Source organism: Limulus polyphemus, unplaced genomic scaffold (assembly GCF_000517525.1).
Source record: "Limulus polyphemus unplaced genomic scaffold, Limulus_polyphemus-2.1.2 Scaffold225, whole genome shotgun sequence".
Classification (NCBI taxonomy): Eukaryota; Metazoa; Arthropoda; class Merostomata; order Xiphosura; family Limulidae; genus Limulus; species Limulus polyphemus.
This window is the reverse complement of record NW_013665835.1, coordinates 340,522-359,303: the sequence shown is the minus strand read 5'-3', so window position 1 is coordinate 359,303 and position 18,782 is coordinate 340,522. Positions and strand designations below refer to the sequence as shown.

Genomic DNA, 18,782 nt, shown 5'->3' with positions numbered 1-18,782 from the left:
ATGTTTGCGGGCTTACAACGCTAGAAACCGGGTTTCGATGCCCGTGATGGGCAGAGGACAGATAGCCTGTTGCGTAGCTTTGTGATTAACTACAAACAAACACTATTATAAAAATAAAAGCATGGATGTAGGTTCTTTCCCAAACAAAGATTTCTTGTTCGAAGAAAGTAACCACTTTCGATTTGAAATACTATGTTTGCAATGATTTTTATTTCTCCAGCTAAGCCTTTCCTTTATCTTACACATTTTTTCTTACTAAGTCTATTTAAGGCACACTTTTTACCTAAACAAAGTCCAGGTTCTTAGAACGACTTCTAAGTCTTAAGTATAATGATAAAAATGAGACACATTATGTGTTTTATTTCGATAAAAATAAAAGGAAACACTAAAGAGAAGCTTTACTTCTTTCAATATTTCATTGCAACTTATTGTATTATCATCATTGAACTAAGTTATTTAGTACAGTTCAATGCGCCTGTTCCACGCATATTAAAATCAGTTGTGACACAAAAGTACTTATATAACGTTAAGTTTTAAGTTGTTCTCAATGTATCAGAACATCTTTTAACATTGAAAAGGCCTTCAAGTCACATTATATTGAGTATTTATTTCGCTGTTTAAAAAATAAGCTAGTTGAATTTCCGGTCCCAAACTTATTAATACCGTTTAGTAAATGACTCACTGAGTGGCAGCAAGAAATGACATCTCTGAGCCTGATTCCAGACCTAAATCCCGTTCCTAGAAAACAACGGTGTACAGAGGGCTAATCGACACTTACACCAACAAGCTGCATATGCTAATACAATGGCGTAGTCTCAGATGTAAAGCCGTGACGCTACAATCACATACTGAGCATCTATATATTTAGTTCACTACGAATTCTCGGGCATTCTACATACTATGACCTCCACGAGGAGAAACGTATGGTTCAAAGTACTTCTTACAGCTCAACCCGAGGAAGGATGTTTGTATAGCCAGATCACTAAATGATTTAGAGCTAAAAGACACGACTTTGCACCCCTAAACGCTTAGAAATCAATGAGTTCTTAAATCATATTCTTAATCAACCTAGCACAACGCCTTCATCCGCAAAGTAAGAAAATATTATTATGAAACAGAATCCTCTAACTCAAAAAATTATTGCGGTGAATCTGATCATGTTTTCTGATTCTACAATCAAGATAACATACAAGAGTTTTAAGCTAATGAAAGATAACAAGTCAATAGGTCACGAGCTTCCAGCCACACCTCGAAAATCAACGTTTGTTGTCATGAAAGAAATGAATGAATAAACTGGAATCACAGCAAGTCAAATCTCCAATGGACTTTTGTGTCTATAATTTGTTTGTCATAAGTGGAAAATGTGAAAGAAGTTTTTTTAATTTGTTTGTTATAAGAGGAGAACGTGAGAGAAGTTTCTTGCGAGGTGTGGTCTATGGTTGACCCTACACACCTCGCAAAAACTTTTCACAAACGAAATTTTGGTTTTACGAAATAGTTTGTACTCATGATTGTCATCAGGTTGGCGAAAGAAGAAGCTCTGGGTGCAGCACTGGTCGTGGAATATCGTTCGTATAAAATGTGCTTAAACTTTAGCATTACCAGGACGTAATCCCAGCCGCCTCACTACGGATAGTTTTCCATTAGCCTCTTTGGAAGAATGGCAGTGCCATAGCGAGGTTCGGGTTGTTTTATGGATATGGACATGGGGAAATGTCATTAAGTAGGAAGGAAGGAGCAAGACAGCGGAGCAAGAGAAGCTGAACAGGATGTACAATTTGAAATGTGAGCAGTGGTAAGGCAGTCTGTGTTCCTGTTAGTGAGTAGCATTTTGCAACAAGCCTTGCAATTTGCATCCATTGTGATCACTCCAATATTAGCCACTGCACATGCCCACTGTCTGACTAAACGTAAACGTATATCTGAAATTATGTTTTCACTTTACGAGTTACATACATTTTTATTTGTGGAATTATTTCGTATGTTTAGTTTTATGCTTTAGATTATTTTTGTCACGCTAAAGGTCATTGTTGGTTTAAATTAGATAAAATGTAATTTGTCTCATGTTCGTTGTGAAAGCATAATTTTGTGTTAGTTTATTTTGGTTTTAATTTGACGTTTTTAATGTTTTATTGTATATACATCTTTTGTTTGTGTATGTAAGGAATTTTGTTTATCTTTTGCATCTCTATCTTATTATTACACAGTTTCTACATGTATCTCGAGCATTCTTCTATTTTAAATAGTTTCTATTACTTAGTTTTGTTTTTGAATTGTATATTACTGTGTTTTTGATATAGTTAAAGCGAATATATGCGATTCAGATAAACTTGATTAGATTTAACTGGCTTTAGATTTTGCAATGTTTGAGGGAACCTATGGGCAAAATATTGCCCCTCTTAAATCTTAACTGCTGGAAATTCAGGATTATATACAAACAACCATATATTTAGAAATTTCACGCCTTGTACATAAGTGTTTAGTTAAGATGTTGTACACAAAGCACGTACTGAACATTATATTTGGACTACAAAGCAGTTTGTTAGAATAGAGGGAAGGCCAGTCAACAGTACCCATTAGAAATTCTTGGACTACTGTCTTCCTGACCGTCACCATTAAGAAACATCTGCATGCTCAAAGTGCGAATCATGATTTTTTCGCGTTGATGGAACGTGAACGTAGGACTCGAAGATGCATAATCCGGCAAGCTAACCACTGGATTACGATCTGCCCTACAAAACAGAGGAAACAATAAGCACATTCGTTTTTATTTATTATATACAAAATTAAACTTTTTCAAAAGTTTAAGAGAACAATTTTTATCATGTTTATCAACATTTCTTCAACACATATTTTGTATCTAATGTATCTAATTCGCGTGCTAATTACTGGCAACACTTAGCAAATGACGTGCTATAAAGTGTTCGTCTCAGTTTACTTAAAACTACTATATTGTGAAATAACAATAATCTGTAATTTCAAAGGATAAAATAAATAAGTTTGATTATTGTTTATAACATAGGTTTACTCCTTCAAATTATAAGTCAAAAACGTATTTTTGATTTCTAGAGTTACTCTGTAGTGACTTCTTCAGATTGGTGCGGATAGCAATAATAAAAACCATGTAGAGAGGTGAAGAAAGAGTTATCTGTAGAATTATCTCTTTTTAACATATTAAGGTTAAAGTTCTTGCAAAACTGCGGAGAGAAAAGGATTTTTAACAGCTTGTTATTGTTACCGTAAGTTTGTCAGTCGTGGTAATTAAAATCCCTTCACCATGCAGCGCCATAGCTTGGTGGCTAGAATGCAAAGGAACGCCGCCTAGAGAGGGCTCTGTCGATTATGGCCGTTCGCCAGCTGCTGGGGTGGCGGGGGATGAATTTGGGAGTTGTTGTAGTAAAAGTGTCAGACGTAGAGGAATAGTGGACTTTGTGGAATTAAATCCCAGTGTTATACAGTGCAATCAACCTTTTACGCTTTCAACCTGATAGACTGTGAGTTCAACGAAAAAGGTAAGATTTTTTTAAAAATTTTCTGTAGTTTATCGTTAGTCAGTAAAGTAAAGCGTCGCTTGCTGTACAACACACTATTAGCCATTTCATCCACATGTTCCACCCTCGATCGATTGGACTGTCTCTCTCCTTCAAATGTCCAATAGTTCACTGGTTGACGAAAAATGTACTTTTATTTTGTTTTGTGCGTAAATATAGCTCACTAATTTAGTGTATATTTATGTAATAGTTAGTATATTTATGTAATATTGAATCTAAGATACCATTAGGTATTTCCGACAGATTTGCAAACTTTCCACCAGGTGTCAGTTAGCAAGTAGTTTTTCGAGTCCAATAGTATAACTTTTTTTTTTTCTTTTGGTATTGAGTTTATTTTTGAAAACTGCAATTAATAACAAACTTTCAAATCTTCCGAAATGTGGTCAGCAAAATAAGTGTGATAAAGTAAAGAAAACAAATACATTTTGTCTAACTGAATGTGTTTTACACACATACACATAAGCAACGTGTTCCCGAGGTTAACCGTGGAGAACTGCAGTAACCACAGTAAACAAAATAAAGAAATAATTTATGATTACAAGATGAACTAATAGTTAATTTCTCAAACAAAAGTAGTAGCACAAATAGCTTTAAATCTTATATTTACTCTTTGAAACATTTATCTTCAACTATTAAATTTGGTTGACATATGAACAGCAGTAATTTCTTCTTATATTTTTTATGTTGCGTTTGTCGTTGCTTCTGCTTTCCTGATCTGATAGATTAAAAGCAACGGCCGAATAACTGAGGAATATAGATCCCTGTTAGTCCAAGAAATTCTAATTTTGACATTTATGTTCATACATTCGTTTTCTTTCAATGTATTTTTAAGACTAAGAACAAGAGCGATGTTTATTTACGGTACACGGACTGGTGAGTTTTCAAACTGCTTTATTAGCCTTGTGGAAAGATAGCATAATTGTGCTAATATGGCGTTCATTAAGATTGTTAATGTAGTTCGTACATTATGGTTTTTATCCCATAGAGCAAAGAAACGATATTATCACTATGGAAGGCTTACTTTTCAAAAGCTCTTTTTCATGAAATTGTAGTTGAATCTGTACAGAAAACTATCATTACTTGTCCATTTGTTACTTACTACCTTTATGTTCCATAATCACAACTGTGTTCGGAACTGAAAATGTTACTTGCAGGTTTTTGTTTGTTTGAAGTTAAGCACAAAGCTACACAATGGGCTATCTGTGCTCTGCCCACCACGGGTATCGAAACCCAGCTTCTAGCGTTGTAAGTCCGCAGACATACCGCTGTGCCACTGGGGGGCAACAAGGTAAGAGAAAGGCCTTCTCGACACGTGCATGTATTTATAGATTTAAGGAACAAGGTTTTAATTCTAGTCCCCGTGTAATTCAAATAAATTCATAACGACATTCGTCCTTCATGATGAAGTTGTTTGTAAGCTTAAGCAGAAACTTCTAAGATTTTGCCGACGAGGCCTTTCGTTCAGACCAGGACTCTTCAGACGCTCGGGATACAGCAGACTCGGTATTGGTCATGATTTCTTTGATGATTTGTTTGTTGTTAAGCGCAAAGCTGCACTATCTATGCTGTATCGAAACCTGATTTTTAGAGTTCTAAGTCCTCAGAAATACCGTTGAGCCACGAGAGGACTTCTATGATGTTGAAAATTACTTTTAATTTTTATGCTGAATATGTATATACAGTTGCAAACTTTTTATCATAAATATATACATATACATATAAAGCTAGTTACTATCACTTCAGCCTGATTCCTTATTTCAAATATGTACTGTGATAATTGTTCAGAAAATGAGGGTTAAATGTTCTCCAAACTATTTTACAAGTCGTAAAGTTAACACCAAATATGTCACTAAATCTTTAAATTTGATTAACATAAAAAATTGCGGTCTTTTGTCCAAACATTCAAAACACGATCGCTCTTTACTAACAGTAAGCTTTATTCGGTGTTTCTATAAATTTACATTATATATATTGGTATAGGAGTAGGTCGGGTGTAGCCAAATTACTAACGCGCTGGACTGTGAATTTGACGGTCCATGGTTCACGTCATGTTGCTGGCACAACATGCTTCGTACTTTGGATCTGTGTTACGGACAAATTTCGCTATTGTATCAGAATAACACAAGACTTGGATGTGGGCGATTCCTTCCTTCTTGTCTTTGAGTTCAAAACTTGAACGACCAGAGGAGACAGTCCATGTGCAGCTTTGTGCAATTTTCCGATACAAACACAAAACGTTTGGGAACATAAACATTAGAAGCACTTTCACGTATGTTTAGAATGTTCCTAAAAAGTTATAAACACATTCATAGAAAACATATTTTTGATATTATTTCATGTTTGGCTTTTTTTTTTTCAGTGTGAGGCATGATCTAGTGGTTTGTTTGTTTGTTTGTTTTGAATTTCGCAAAAAGCTACACGAGGGCTATCTGCGCTAGCCGTCCCTAATTTAGCAGTGTAAGTCTAGAGGGAAGGCAGATAGTCATCACCACCCACCGCCAACTCCTGGGCTACTCTTTTTACCAACGAATATTGGGATTGGCTGTCACATTATAACGTCTCCACGGCTGAAAGGGCGAGCTTGTTCGGTGACCTAGTGGCTAGCGTGCTCAGACCGTGAATCCGAGGATCCAGAGCTCACAACCTGTTGCCGCAAAAACTCGTTCCGAACTTTGAGGCCGTGGATACTTTATAAAAGCGTCAGTCAAATTTCACTGTTCGATCAAACAGGAGTAGCTCAAGAGTTGGCGGTAGGCACTGTTGATTAGCTGTCTTTGAAACAAGCAAACAAACATTACTTTTATCAGCGCCACCAAGCAAACAGACACACTACCACATATATCACTGCCGAGTAACTGTTTTCCCAATAACCAATTGTTACTCTTTGTTTTTCTCTGGGAAAGAATTTATCTAATATACATAATCTATGTTAGAAGAGATCAGTCAAATTCTATAGGATGTAGGCTTAAACCAAAAATGTGAATATACATGTATACTATTAACTCTGATGATTCCACCAGATGTAGTGTGTTGTGTCGCCTGATATACTAAGTTTATGATTTATTTTGGCTTCTACTGTTGAACTATGGCTTCCTCATTCAAAGTGTGCACTAGTTATGGCAGCTTACTCATTGGACGAATTTTGTACACATGTGGAAAGACAAGAACCACATAGATAACGTCACTTTAATAATTTAAAGAGGACAAGCTGTGTACTGTAAATAAACGATTCTTCGTAGATTGCTGTAAGTTGACCAAGTAAATAGTGAATGTTATTGAAAGAGTGTGTTTTGTTATTCGGAAATTCGTTCTTTTCACCGAATAAGATAAACGTACTTTGTCCTGAAACTTTGTATAAAACTTTAGTAAATTAAATTGACCACCTTTAACCTAGAATAGCTCGGTAATGTCGCTAAAGATATTTTTGAATGTCATTTTCCCTTCTCATAAGTTATCTTCGCAGAGGTCTAGCCCCCAGAATGGGCTTGAAAGATAGTAAGTCATTAAACGCAAGTAAATGTAGTTAGGCAGTGCAAGAAAACAGTTTTAAAGTTGATAGTAGTATGCATATAAATCAGTGCTGAAACCGGTAGCTGAAACAATCCTTGCTTTGATACTTAGGGGTCTTCGTAAGCAATAATTTCTCGGAGCTCATGCTTCATCAGCACGTGTGTTATCCACCTGCATTAACCCTCTCCCCAAACACAAAAGCTCAATGGCCTCGCGAAATAGCGAAAATGCACTACCGCTTTATTTCACCCTCTCCTATATCTACTCCTGCTACCAAACTCATTTATATGCCGTGATACATTTAGAGAGTACTTTCATCCTTTCACCACCAGAGGTCGTGTAATTAAAGTGCTCAAATACTGCAAAGGTTAGAGAGCAAAAGATGGGAGCGAAGGTTCAATGAATTGTGAATTGAGGTAAGGTTGAGGAGTAGACCCGTTATCGTTCATTAGGCATCAGGAACTCGCTTGACTGGTCACGTGCTTAGATGCAAAGGTGGCTGTAGGAATTAAAAATAACTGTCATTTGGTTACGACTTCTGGCAAACAATTTTACTAAAGGATATGTCCTTCAAATATATCCTTGTTAATGATATTGCTAGGTAAATTTACTTGCTCGAGCGGAGCTACCAACAAGTAAAAGATTGATATGCAAGTCTTCGGATTTAAATTCATTCTATATTATTAATTTCTGTAAACGTGTCGTGTCATGTTCAAAGTCATTAGGTTGGAGCTACTGAAGAGAGAATCACATTACACAAAATTAGTAGATTATAGCTACTAAGGAAAGTATATCATCTCAAAAAATCATTTAGTTGGAACTACTGATGAGAGTATATCACCAAACAAAATCATTAAGTTGAAGCTACTGAGAAAAGTATAACATCACAGAAAATCGCTAGTTTGGAGCTATTAAGAAAAGTATATCTCACAAAATCATTAAGTTGGAGTTACTGAGGAGAGAACAACTTCACTTAAAATTATTAGGCTAGAGCTACCGAGGAGAGGATAACATCACATTAAATAATAGAATTATCTTATAAAGTTTCAGGAACTTTAAACTACATTATAATAGTCTGTACTTTTTGCTCCATTATTAGAATGAATATTAGTATCTAACAAGTTGTAGAGTTTGCTCTCTCTAAAATAGCGAATATTTTAGAAGCATCAGTTCCTTTATTAGCAGTGTGGACAGTAGAATCTACCAATTGAAAACTTAAGGTTTCAAGAGAGAAGCAGGTTACAGTACAGTTTTCAGCATGAGTTCATTTAAAATAATTGTAAATACAGCACAAACATGCAACTAAATAACGAAAAAGGAAATAACTGAACTGAAAAAACAACACATTATGTCAAAGATTGAAACTAAACTAAGCCAAAACTATTATTTTATATTTTAACTTCTGGCGTATCCCATTTTTTTACTGGTTTAGCATTTATCTAATGATAGATTGAAGGAAAATATATTTTTGTTTTACAGCCAATCCGCATATTTTCAGTCTGTAAACTATTTTTTCATGACGATCCACTAATTCATTCTAGCTATGACATTCGAGCTATGATATTCTAGCTATGATATTCTAGCTATGACATTCTAGCTATGACATTCGAGCTATGACATTCTAGCTATGACATTCTAGCTATGACATTCTAGCTATGATATTCTAGCTATGACATTCTAGCTATGATATTCTAGCTATGACATTCGAGCTATGACATTCGAGCTATGATATTCTAGCTATGACATTCTAGCTATGACATTCGAGCTATGATATTCTAGCTATGATATTCTAGCTATGACATTCGATCTATGATATGCTGATTGGTAAATAACAGAGTATCCTTGTTTCTTTCTCCTTTTTTTTTGCAAAAAATATGAATTTAAGAGCGAAAGTCACATTTTAATAGTCTATATTAGTACTGTTTGAACTGTTAGGAAATATGAGAAATAGAGTTAAGTATTAAGTTCAAGTAAAGTTGAATATCAGTTGTTTGTTGTTTAGTCTTAATTAAGATTAGAGACGCTTAGGTTATACAATGTAATGAACTGCTTATTTTAACTTTTTAAGTTGCATTATTATTTGCTTGATTATTGTTAATAAGGTTGAAAAGGTAATTTTTTATTACCATAAAAGTTTTCAGGTTATTATATAATTTGTATTACACGGAGTTCATTAACAAAACCTAAAGGTCTACTAGTGTGAAAAAAGATTTATACCACAAGTAGTACTATCCTTCAGACAAAAATATTTGTTTAAAAACATGCCTGACAGGTGGGTTCCCGCAATAACTTTGTGGAGTAATTCATGTACTTAAAGTCGTTTTTTTAATATAATGCTTATAAACTTTAACATTAAACTTCTTATAGTTTATAAACACCTATTGTATATAAACGTATTTACAGCAAATCCGAGTTAATTCAAATTCTTATTTCATGCAAAATTACAATAATATTAATGCGCACTAAACAAAGAAATTTTGTCTTGTCCCCCAAGACTACTGCGGGCAGGCCACTAACCAAAGCATTGTGATCTCACACTTTGTTTTTTTCTATATATTGATAATAAAATTGTTATTAACTTAGGCTTAATTTTCTTAAAATACGACTTATACACATTTTATGTATAACTAGTGCTCACCTTCTAAAATAGCTGAAAAAAATTATGAATGTCTTAGTTTAACACAGATCCTTAAATATGTTAACTTTAAAATGATTTCATTAAACCCCCAATCTCAGTAGAGACGCAATGGATGGACATGCATGTTTTCTTCTATGAAAACTAATCAATTACACTTGCTCTGGACAAACGAATTGAGATATCTTCATGAAAATTCTGTTAAACAAAACTTTTGAACCTAGTTTTATAGAAGTGAGGCGATATTGCTCATATTTTCTTTCAATTTTTCTCCCTTTACGTCAAAGGTAAAGATAATATACTTCCAGTGCTGTTCGCGTTGTTTTTTACTTACCACAAGTAGTCCAGGTCTATGTAAGTAGCATTGTGCTACTAATTTATTTATTTTTCTGATTCTTCCACGGATAAGCTGTATATGAGATTATTTTCCCGTTAACGCCAAAATTTTGATTTTTTAAGAAAAATTACAAAACCCAATCTATTCTTAGAATTACTCCTGATTTAAACCGGTTATGGGGATCTGGCTCTTCATCACCATCCCTGGAGAAAGGCAAGTTGAAAGATAAGATCTGGCATTTTGAAGTGGAATATCTGTAATTCTATTGAATTGTGTTTGGTTTCTCCTTTACTTACCACAAGTGATTTATATTCATATAGGTCTTTGAAAAATTGTAGGAATAAATCTAGTGACTTAGTTTGAATTCTTCAGCAGGCAAGCTATATAAGATAAAGCATTTTTTACTTTCAATATCTGCCCCCCCAAAAAAACAAACAAAAACAAATCGGGTTCCGATACGCATGGTGGGCAAAGCACAGATAGCTCATTGTGTCACTTTGGGTCTAACAACAAACAAACGAACCGAAATTGCGAATTTCGACAAGAAAGGTGAGGCCCACTATGTTCTTAAATTCGTCACTTGTCAGTGAAATCAGTGCCTGTTTACATGAGAAAGGTGACCATAGAAACAGAAATCACAGCAATACCATTCAATCACAAACCTAACAAGTTTCCTTATGCAATTTCAACGGATTTTTTGTACCTTTGTTCAGCTTAAACATAGTTTTGGAAGATGACTTCCTGACACTGTGGGAGGTCCATGGAGAGTTAGTCAAGATGTATCGTTTAAGAATGACTAACGTCTTTTCGCAGAAGCTCGTTATAGCGTAAACTACGATATCAGGCAATAGTGTGTAATCACTTCCGTTATTCTAAGGACGGTCGACAATGAATGAAGGAAGTAAGTAAGAGAAGAATGGAACCCAGATCATCTTTCGTACGATCTCTTAATAAATATCACATTTTTTGTTTGTAATTGCAATGAGTGTATAGCGTACATTACAAATTTAGTGGCATATAGTACGTTGTTTTACTCTCGTGATCAATAACATCTCTTTTCTGATCATCAAACAAGTCAACAGCGCTCTACTCGGTGGAAGTTGAGCGATTTTTACGGAGCTTTTGTGGGGATAATGTAAAGCTTACTAAGCCTGCTTCATCGATCAAGCTAATCGATAAAGCAGGCACTATAGAAAGATTTGCAATATGTTGTCATAACTCATGCGCAGGATAGAAATACATCGTCGTAACATGTCTTCTATCTTGTCAAGATCGTAAATTGTTGCATCGTTTGACACTCTTCAATTACTTACATAGTTTTGGTTATTATTGTGACAGTTTAGTGAGCAAGAGAACAAAATTTGAGCTAATGATTATTTTACTTATTTAAACCTTTATTAAATTAATGAATTAAGTTTGAAACAACAAGAAATTTCTTTCTCTCTCAGTCTTAAATTTCAAGAGTAAAATCTTGGTTTTTCTATTACAGCATTTTATAAATATTTTTCATATACTTCTGCGAGCATGTTTACGAAAAGTTTTCAAATATTTTCCGGTAATAACAATCGCTCATAATTTCAAAAGTATCTGTTCCACTTATGTCAAATTATTTCAAAAAATAAAATAGAATATTTAAATGTGATATCTATGTTTTTCATAAAAGTTGATAAAGTTTGGAAATATCATATTATATCAGTTTATTGAAATGATTCAGTAAAGATTTAATTTTGTGAGTTTTTCAGTCTTTTATGTTTAAAGTTATCACAATTTTTACAATTTTAAAAGTGTTTAGAAAAGAATTTTTTAATGGTTTATTTGTTTATTATTACTACCTTTATGTTAACACTTTATTTACAGAAAAGTACACGATTATTACTTTACTTTTAGTATACGTTTAATAGATTTAGTGACTTAAACGTCTTCTGTACTGGTCAAGCTTGAGCTAAAGTATAATCGAGCTGAAGCCTAGTTTAAAAATGTCAGCAAACATCAGTACCTATTGATATATCTAATCTATGAAGGTTATTCACTTTGATAAGAAGATGTTGATAGTTAGAACCTATAAAACTTAAGGATTCACTTGACGAGCATGCTACTCATAACACAAATATACAGTACTTCCATCACTCAGTGGCTCAAAGGTAAGTCTAAGGACTAACAATGCTAGAAATCGGGTTTCGATAGGGTGGACGCAGCACAGATAGCCCAGATAGAGTTAGATGTGAAGATCTTAATATGAAAATACTTTAAATCTTAGGCGTTTAGATATTTATTGCCATTAATTTATCATTAAACTAATTTTTACTTGCGGTCAACTGTCATAGAAAAATGCGAATATATAATATATATAAATTGTGATATCTAGTGATTTTAACCTGGATAACATGCAGTAACACAAATTTACATCTTAACATTTAGTAGATGTGTTTGAGGAAACGATGAAAATGTTTAAAATGTTCTGTAATGAGCTAAGAAATGTTTAGTAAATACTTGTTTGTTTTAGTGCAAAACTGCATAATAAGCTATCTGCGCTTTGTTTTAGAATTGTAAGTCATAACCTTACTGCTGAGTCACTGGGGGGGGGGGGGAACTTAGTAGATACAGTACGTAATCTTTCGCTTTATTGTTTGCTTGTTTTGAATTTTGTGCAAAGCTACACGAGGGGTATCTGCGCTAGTAGTGCTACTAATTTATTCTTGTAAATTATGCAACAGACAAGCTGTTTAATTTAGCAGTGTAAGACTAGAGGGAAGGCAGCTAGTCATCACCACCCACCGCCAACTCTTGGGCAACTCTTTTACCAACTAATAGTGGGATTCCCACCACATTTTAACGCCCCCACGGCTGAAAGGGCGAGCATGTTTGGTGTGACGAGGATTCGAACCCGCGACCCGCAGATTGCAAGTCGAGTTCCCTAACCACCTGGCGAGCCTTTTCACTTTATAGATTCTTGCGATGGTTAATTAGTCTAGAGACTATATTTGATAAACACCTTTTTCGTAATCAATCCTGTAAACTTATTTACAGATACAATTTCTGCCTTTCGAACTCACTTAAAAAAAAAAGGTAGAGAAAATCTGATATGATGGCTTAAACAGTGGTGCTTGATGTAAAACAACAAAAAGTAACCACATATTTAACTAGCATGTTGATTTTGTAAGCTAGTATTTTTCAAACTACAAATTCACATTAGAAATTTAATTTTTGCTAATTAGTTTCGACCTCACCATATAAAATGATTTACAGTATCTAATATCTGAAAATGGAGTAATAAGTAGAAAATACTTAAATGTTTATGCAGTTTAAAAGAAATCTGTTTCCATAGTTTTGTTATAAGTTTACTCCAAAAATAACATTGAATAAAATAAAACATAATTTTTGAAATGGGCATTAACATTAACTTAAAAATCCACGCCCTTATTTGGTAATACCATAGGCATAACATGTTAGTTGTTTTATCAAGAAACGATTATGCTGATCGATAAAAATGTTATCATATTGTATGCGTGGTGCTTATAGTTATATGTTACTCACCACAGTGAACTTATATTTATATAGGATTTGAGACATATGTAGTAGTGGTGCTACTAATTTATTCTTCTAAATTATGCAACAGACAAGCTGTTTAATGAACTGAAAATTATTTGTTTGTTTGTTGAATTTTTCGCAAAGCGACACGAGGGCTATTTGAGCTAGCTGTCCCTAATTTAGAAGTTATAGACTAGAGGGAAGGCAGCAAGTCAACACTACCTACCGTCAACTCTTGAACTACTCTTTACCAACGAAAAGTTGGATGGACTATCACTAACATTTTGTATAACTTCAAGTAGGTGGTCTTTATATTCTGGCACACTGCGTCTGGCCACTTGACTAGTATGTCTTCATATAAAATAGCATCAATAGCTGTTTCATTCTCCAGCTGCTTGAAGCATGCGACAGTTTAACGGATATGCTGTGGAAGCAACTTGTATACACATGAACTATGCCGCTTTTCGAGGCTGAGGTCATTTTTGATTATACTGCGCACTGTTGCCAGGGGCAAATGTACGACTTTTACCTCTGACGTTTTCCTTTGTGTATTCTCACCTGTTACAAGACGTCGCATTTTGCTTTTCATGGATAGGTACGACTTGTGGCAGGTCTCTTTCTAGATGGTCCTGGTGGCTCAAGTTGATCCATTTTTTTTCGTTTTCTAATGCCATTAAGTACAATGGATATCTCCGTTCTTGAAAATTATAATTCCCCGATCTAAACACATCTTTGTGACCTGAGTGAGAGTGAATGAATATTTTGTGTTGGAAAGGGATACCACGTACCATTCCCAAGCGCGATTATATTTCGGTGGCATCACACTACTTACATAACGCAAACAATGTCAACATATAGTTGTGATACATACAGTTATATCGGAATTTTACAACGGCTGTGGTTCTCCTAACTTGCTGGTTTGCACATTCAAAATATTTTTAATAGAACGTACTCAACCCATCTGCCGGTTACAATAAATATCTGTACCGGCAGATGAATTTCTCCTAAACGCTCTACTAACATTTCGTACACCTTCAAGTAGGTGGGTGTTGCTTTATATTCTGGCACATTGCTTTAAAATTATTGAGGCAATTACTAGTCAACTACCCAAGGTATACATGTAGTGAAAAAAAGAGCAACAACTCTGCATATAAACTTCAGAGCGTTGAGCTATAAATTACAAAAGTCTCTATAATTTTGGATGCGTGAAACGTTTTGTAATTTTTTGCTTGTTTCGTTAAGCCTTGTTTCAGTAATATAATTTTTATAAAAACAATATCGAACCGGATTCTCAACAGCAATTTATTGTAAAACATATATGGCAGGAGCATTTCTAATATTACTAACAGAAGTTCATTGTGACTGTAAGCTTCAGGGAAATTCCTCTGCATGCCACGTAGTAGCGAAATCTTATGAATGATTTATTAGTAACATGTGTACAAGAGTTATACATAGTATTAGGCTCTACAAGAAGAGATGAATAATTCATGAAGCAAAGCAGTCAAAACTAGAGCTATCATTATATCTATAGAATATATGTTATCAGGTAGCTTGTTGACGTCCAAATTTATGATTTCATGGAATGTACCATTCGTTTGGACAAACACAAACGTTCGTGGTTGTGTTGGAATTTCTTGAAGCCGTTGTTTTCGCGAACAACCGGCATTTCACCCGTTTTTTTTTATATTCACTACTGTGAGTTCTATAGCAAAGGCATAATGCTAAGTTACTCACAGTCGATAATAATCGGGTATACTTTCTGTTGAAGTATAGAGTCCTAGGATATTAGACTGAATTTATTAATACAGTTAATGTTTATTTATGAGCTAATCATCTTGAAAAATTTAACGAGTTTCATATAAATATTCTTATCCCTGCTCAACCAACCTAATGTGCATATTAAAAAGAGAGAGAGAGAGAGTAAAAGAAGGGCAAATTCAGTGTATTTGAAGGCAACTTTGCTTTACATCATTTGGTATCATTAAAATAATAAGTGATTAAAAGATACAATCGAGTCCGAAACAGAGTATTTCATTTAATTTATTCATCACACAACATACACTTTGAAATGTCGAAGTCGTGTGCCACGGAAGCAAGCAGTTTTACTCATTTAAATAACTATTTGATACTTTTCATATAATTAAAGCCTTATATTCTCAGATTCTTTTAACAAATTGGATTACAAATTATTCTTTGTTTTTTGGCTCAAGTATGGCTATCTCATGAGCACTTATAAGTCATAGTTATGTACACTGAGCAAATAAAGTTTCTATACAGCTTTGCAAAATACAAATAATTTAAAATATTTCAATCATAGATGATGATAGTTGTTTTCTGTTATAAGATGCTCAAATTACAATTCCTAGGGACATACAAATCAGATCGAAATCAAGCTGAAGTAATGCAGAAATGTAGTAATTACAATTTCTAGGGACATCCAAGTGAGATCGAAATAAAACTGAAGTAATGCAGAAATGTAGTAATTACAATTTCTAGGGACATCCAAGTGAGATCGAAATAAAACTGAAATAATGCAGAATATAGTAATTACAATTTCTAGGGACATCCAAGTGAGATCAAAATAAAACTGTAGTAATGCAGGAATATAGTAATTACAATTTCTAGGCACATCCAAGTGAGATCAAAATAAAACTGTAGTAATGCAGGAATATAGTAATTACAATTTCTAGGGACATCTAAGTCAGATAAAAATAAAACTGAAGTAATGCAGGGATGCAGTATATTCTTGCTGATCTTTCGATTTGTCTAGAATCTCTGAAACACAAATAATCAAAATTCTGTTAAATAACCTAATATTTTCATTGAAATACGAAGATAATATATTTAAACTACTCAGAAGTAATTTTACCATTTATACTAATACAATCGCTATCGTATGTGGGCAATCATTGATTTAGTTAGAATTTTGAATCATTTTTATGGAAGAATTTTAAAATATTTAATAAAACTTAAACCGTTATTTCTAAATAGGTTTGTTTGTTTATAGTTAAGCACAAAGCTGCACAATGAGCTACCTTTGCTCTGGCCACCACGGGTATCGAAAGCCGGTTTGTAGCGTTGTAAGTCCGCAGAAATACCGCTGTACCACTGGTGTGTGTATGTGGGGGGAGGGGGGTAAACGTGTTTTAAACGTAAGTGTAAGCATTAATTCATTAAAAACGTACAATAAGTTTGTAACAGAAAAGGAAAACAAAAACAAATATTTTTGTATAATAAAAAATGGGTTACGGTTACCATAACTTTACATATTACACCCCTAATTTCATCTTTTTTTCAAATCAAAATATTTAAAACTAGAGTTACAGTGAAAACTAAAATATGATAAAATTACATAAAAATTAGTTTGAAGTGTTCCCTTATTCAAAAGAGAAAACTTTTCAAACACGACTGGGCTCTGAAATGTTCTTGTTTATTAAAATACACGTTTAATAACTTGATGCTAATTTCATTGATAAACTATATAGCTATACAGTTGTTTTTTTCTAACAATGTACTTATATTTTTACATTAGTCTAATAGCAAAGGTTTGTTCTATCATAGATTTTTTAACTCACTACTCGTCAGTTAGTAAAACAACAACAAAAACAAACAAACATAGATTCTCAGTTGCGTTTCAATTATTGTTGGTGTTTAAATTTTCTGAAGAGGTAGAAACTGATGCAGAGTAGTCCCAGATTTATTTGCTTCAGTTAGTTTGCACCATTTATACCGGAAGGTGTGCTTTTTTCTAATAGTTTTAATTGCTTTTAACTTTAGTATCGCAGATGATCTGCAGAAGAAAAATAAGTAGACTCTAGCGGTCAATGTAGATGGCAGGAATAGGAACATGTCGAAACAGCTAATATGGGATGATGTCCAACTACAAATAGCCCGAAGACAGGAGGAAAATTTAATTCCCTTGAAAGAGGATTTGGCTGAATGGATTGACAGAACGTTAAGTAAGTTATACTTTACTTTCTCATTTACTAATTAGTTTTACTATTCTGAGCTGGAAAGTGTAAAAATCTGAGTGTTAGATGTACCTGGAACTTTTGACAGCTTCCAACACTCTGACGCAGTAAATTTATAAGACATTTACGGTTTTTATTCTTCTCTGTCTAAAGCTTTATTGGGTGACAAATGTCATTAACTTAGCTAATACCACTTATATCTTTTGAAACCGTAGTTCTCAAATTGGCATGAGTTTTGTTGTCCAACATTACAATAATCTAGTATGTTTTTATTTCAAGAAAAACAACATTGTTTTTTTTTTTTCGCTAGCGAAGTAAGCAATCATCAAAAGTTTTATCTTACAGAAATCATAATGCCGAAAGTACATATATTTGTAGTATAACATTTGATGTCATGTGATATGTTTTTGTTGAAGAAAGATCAAGCATGAAGAAAGTATTTTTGAATTGGTAAGATATAAACGAGAATTTAAAAGCTAAGATTTTTTATTGAATAAAATCTCCCCAATCCCCCCTGATGGATTGGCGGTAAGTTTGTGGGGTAATAACTACAGTCAAACAATAGTTAAGGCACTACAATTAATTCATATTAACCACGAAAAGATAATATTTGTTTAAGGCATTATTATAGTGTAAGCTACTAACTATTATTGTATCCATCCTTTTTACAATGAATCTTTACTCAAATAAAAAAACAAAAACAAAACAATGGTAAACTTCGACCATTATTGTACAGTACGTACTTTACAAAAACTAAACTGAGTTGAAACTGTGCATAGTCTATGCTACTGAAAACACTTAGTATAAACTAGATTTTAAAGCCCTATTAAACATCAACAAACAATGGTTTACCTAACTCAACATTATCTATGTTACGTTAAAGAAAACACCTAACTGAAACTTTTACAAAGTAAAAGGTATTGGTGCAAGTATTTACAACCTGAGCACATGGGCTGAATGGTCTAGGGTTAAGGTGTAGCTCGGCATAGCCGGGTGGTTAGAACGCTTGACTCGCAATCTGAGGGTCGCGGTTCGAATCCCCGTCCCACCAAACATGCTCGCCCTTTCAGCCGTGGGAGTCATAATATGACGGCCAGTCCCACTATTCGTTGGTAAAAGAGTAGCCCAAGAGTTGGCGGTGGGTGGTGATGACTTTCCTCTAGTCTTTTACTGCTAAATTAGGGACTGCTAGCGCAAAGAACCCTCGTGTAGCTTTGCGCGAAATTCAAAACAAACCAAACTAATTTTCA

At 34.0% G+C, this 18,782-nt stretch overlaps 1 protein-coding gene across 1 annotated transcript in view; it reads left to right on the top strand.

The window, feature by feature from the left end:
- The first annotated feature begins 3,383 nt into the window (after positions 1-3,383).
- LOC106478564 (growth arrest-specific protein 2-like) overlaps positions 3,384-18,782 on the top strand; it is a 33,419-nt gene continuing 18,020 nt past the window's right edge. Inside the window, exons 1-2 of the mRNA XM_022382183.1 lie at positions 3,384-3,512; positions 17,339-17,520. Coding sequence (XP_022237891.1) covers positions 17,409-17,520 — 112 coding nt within the window. The 5' untranslated portion in view covers positions 3,384-3,512; positions 17,339-17,408. The remainder of the gene's footprint in view (positions 3,513-17,338; positions 17,521-18,782) is intronic.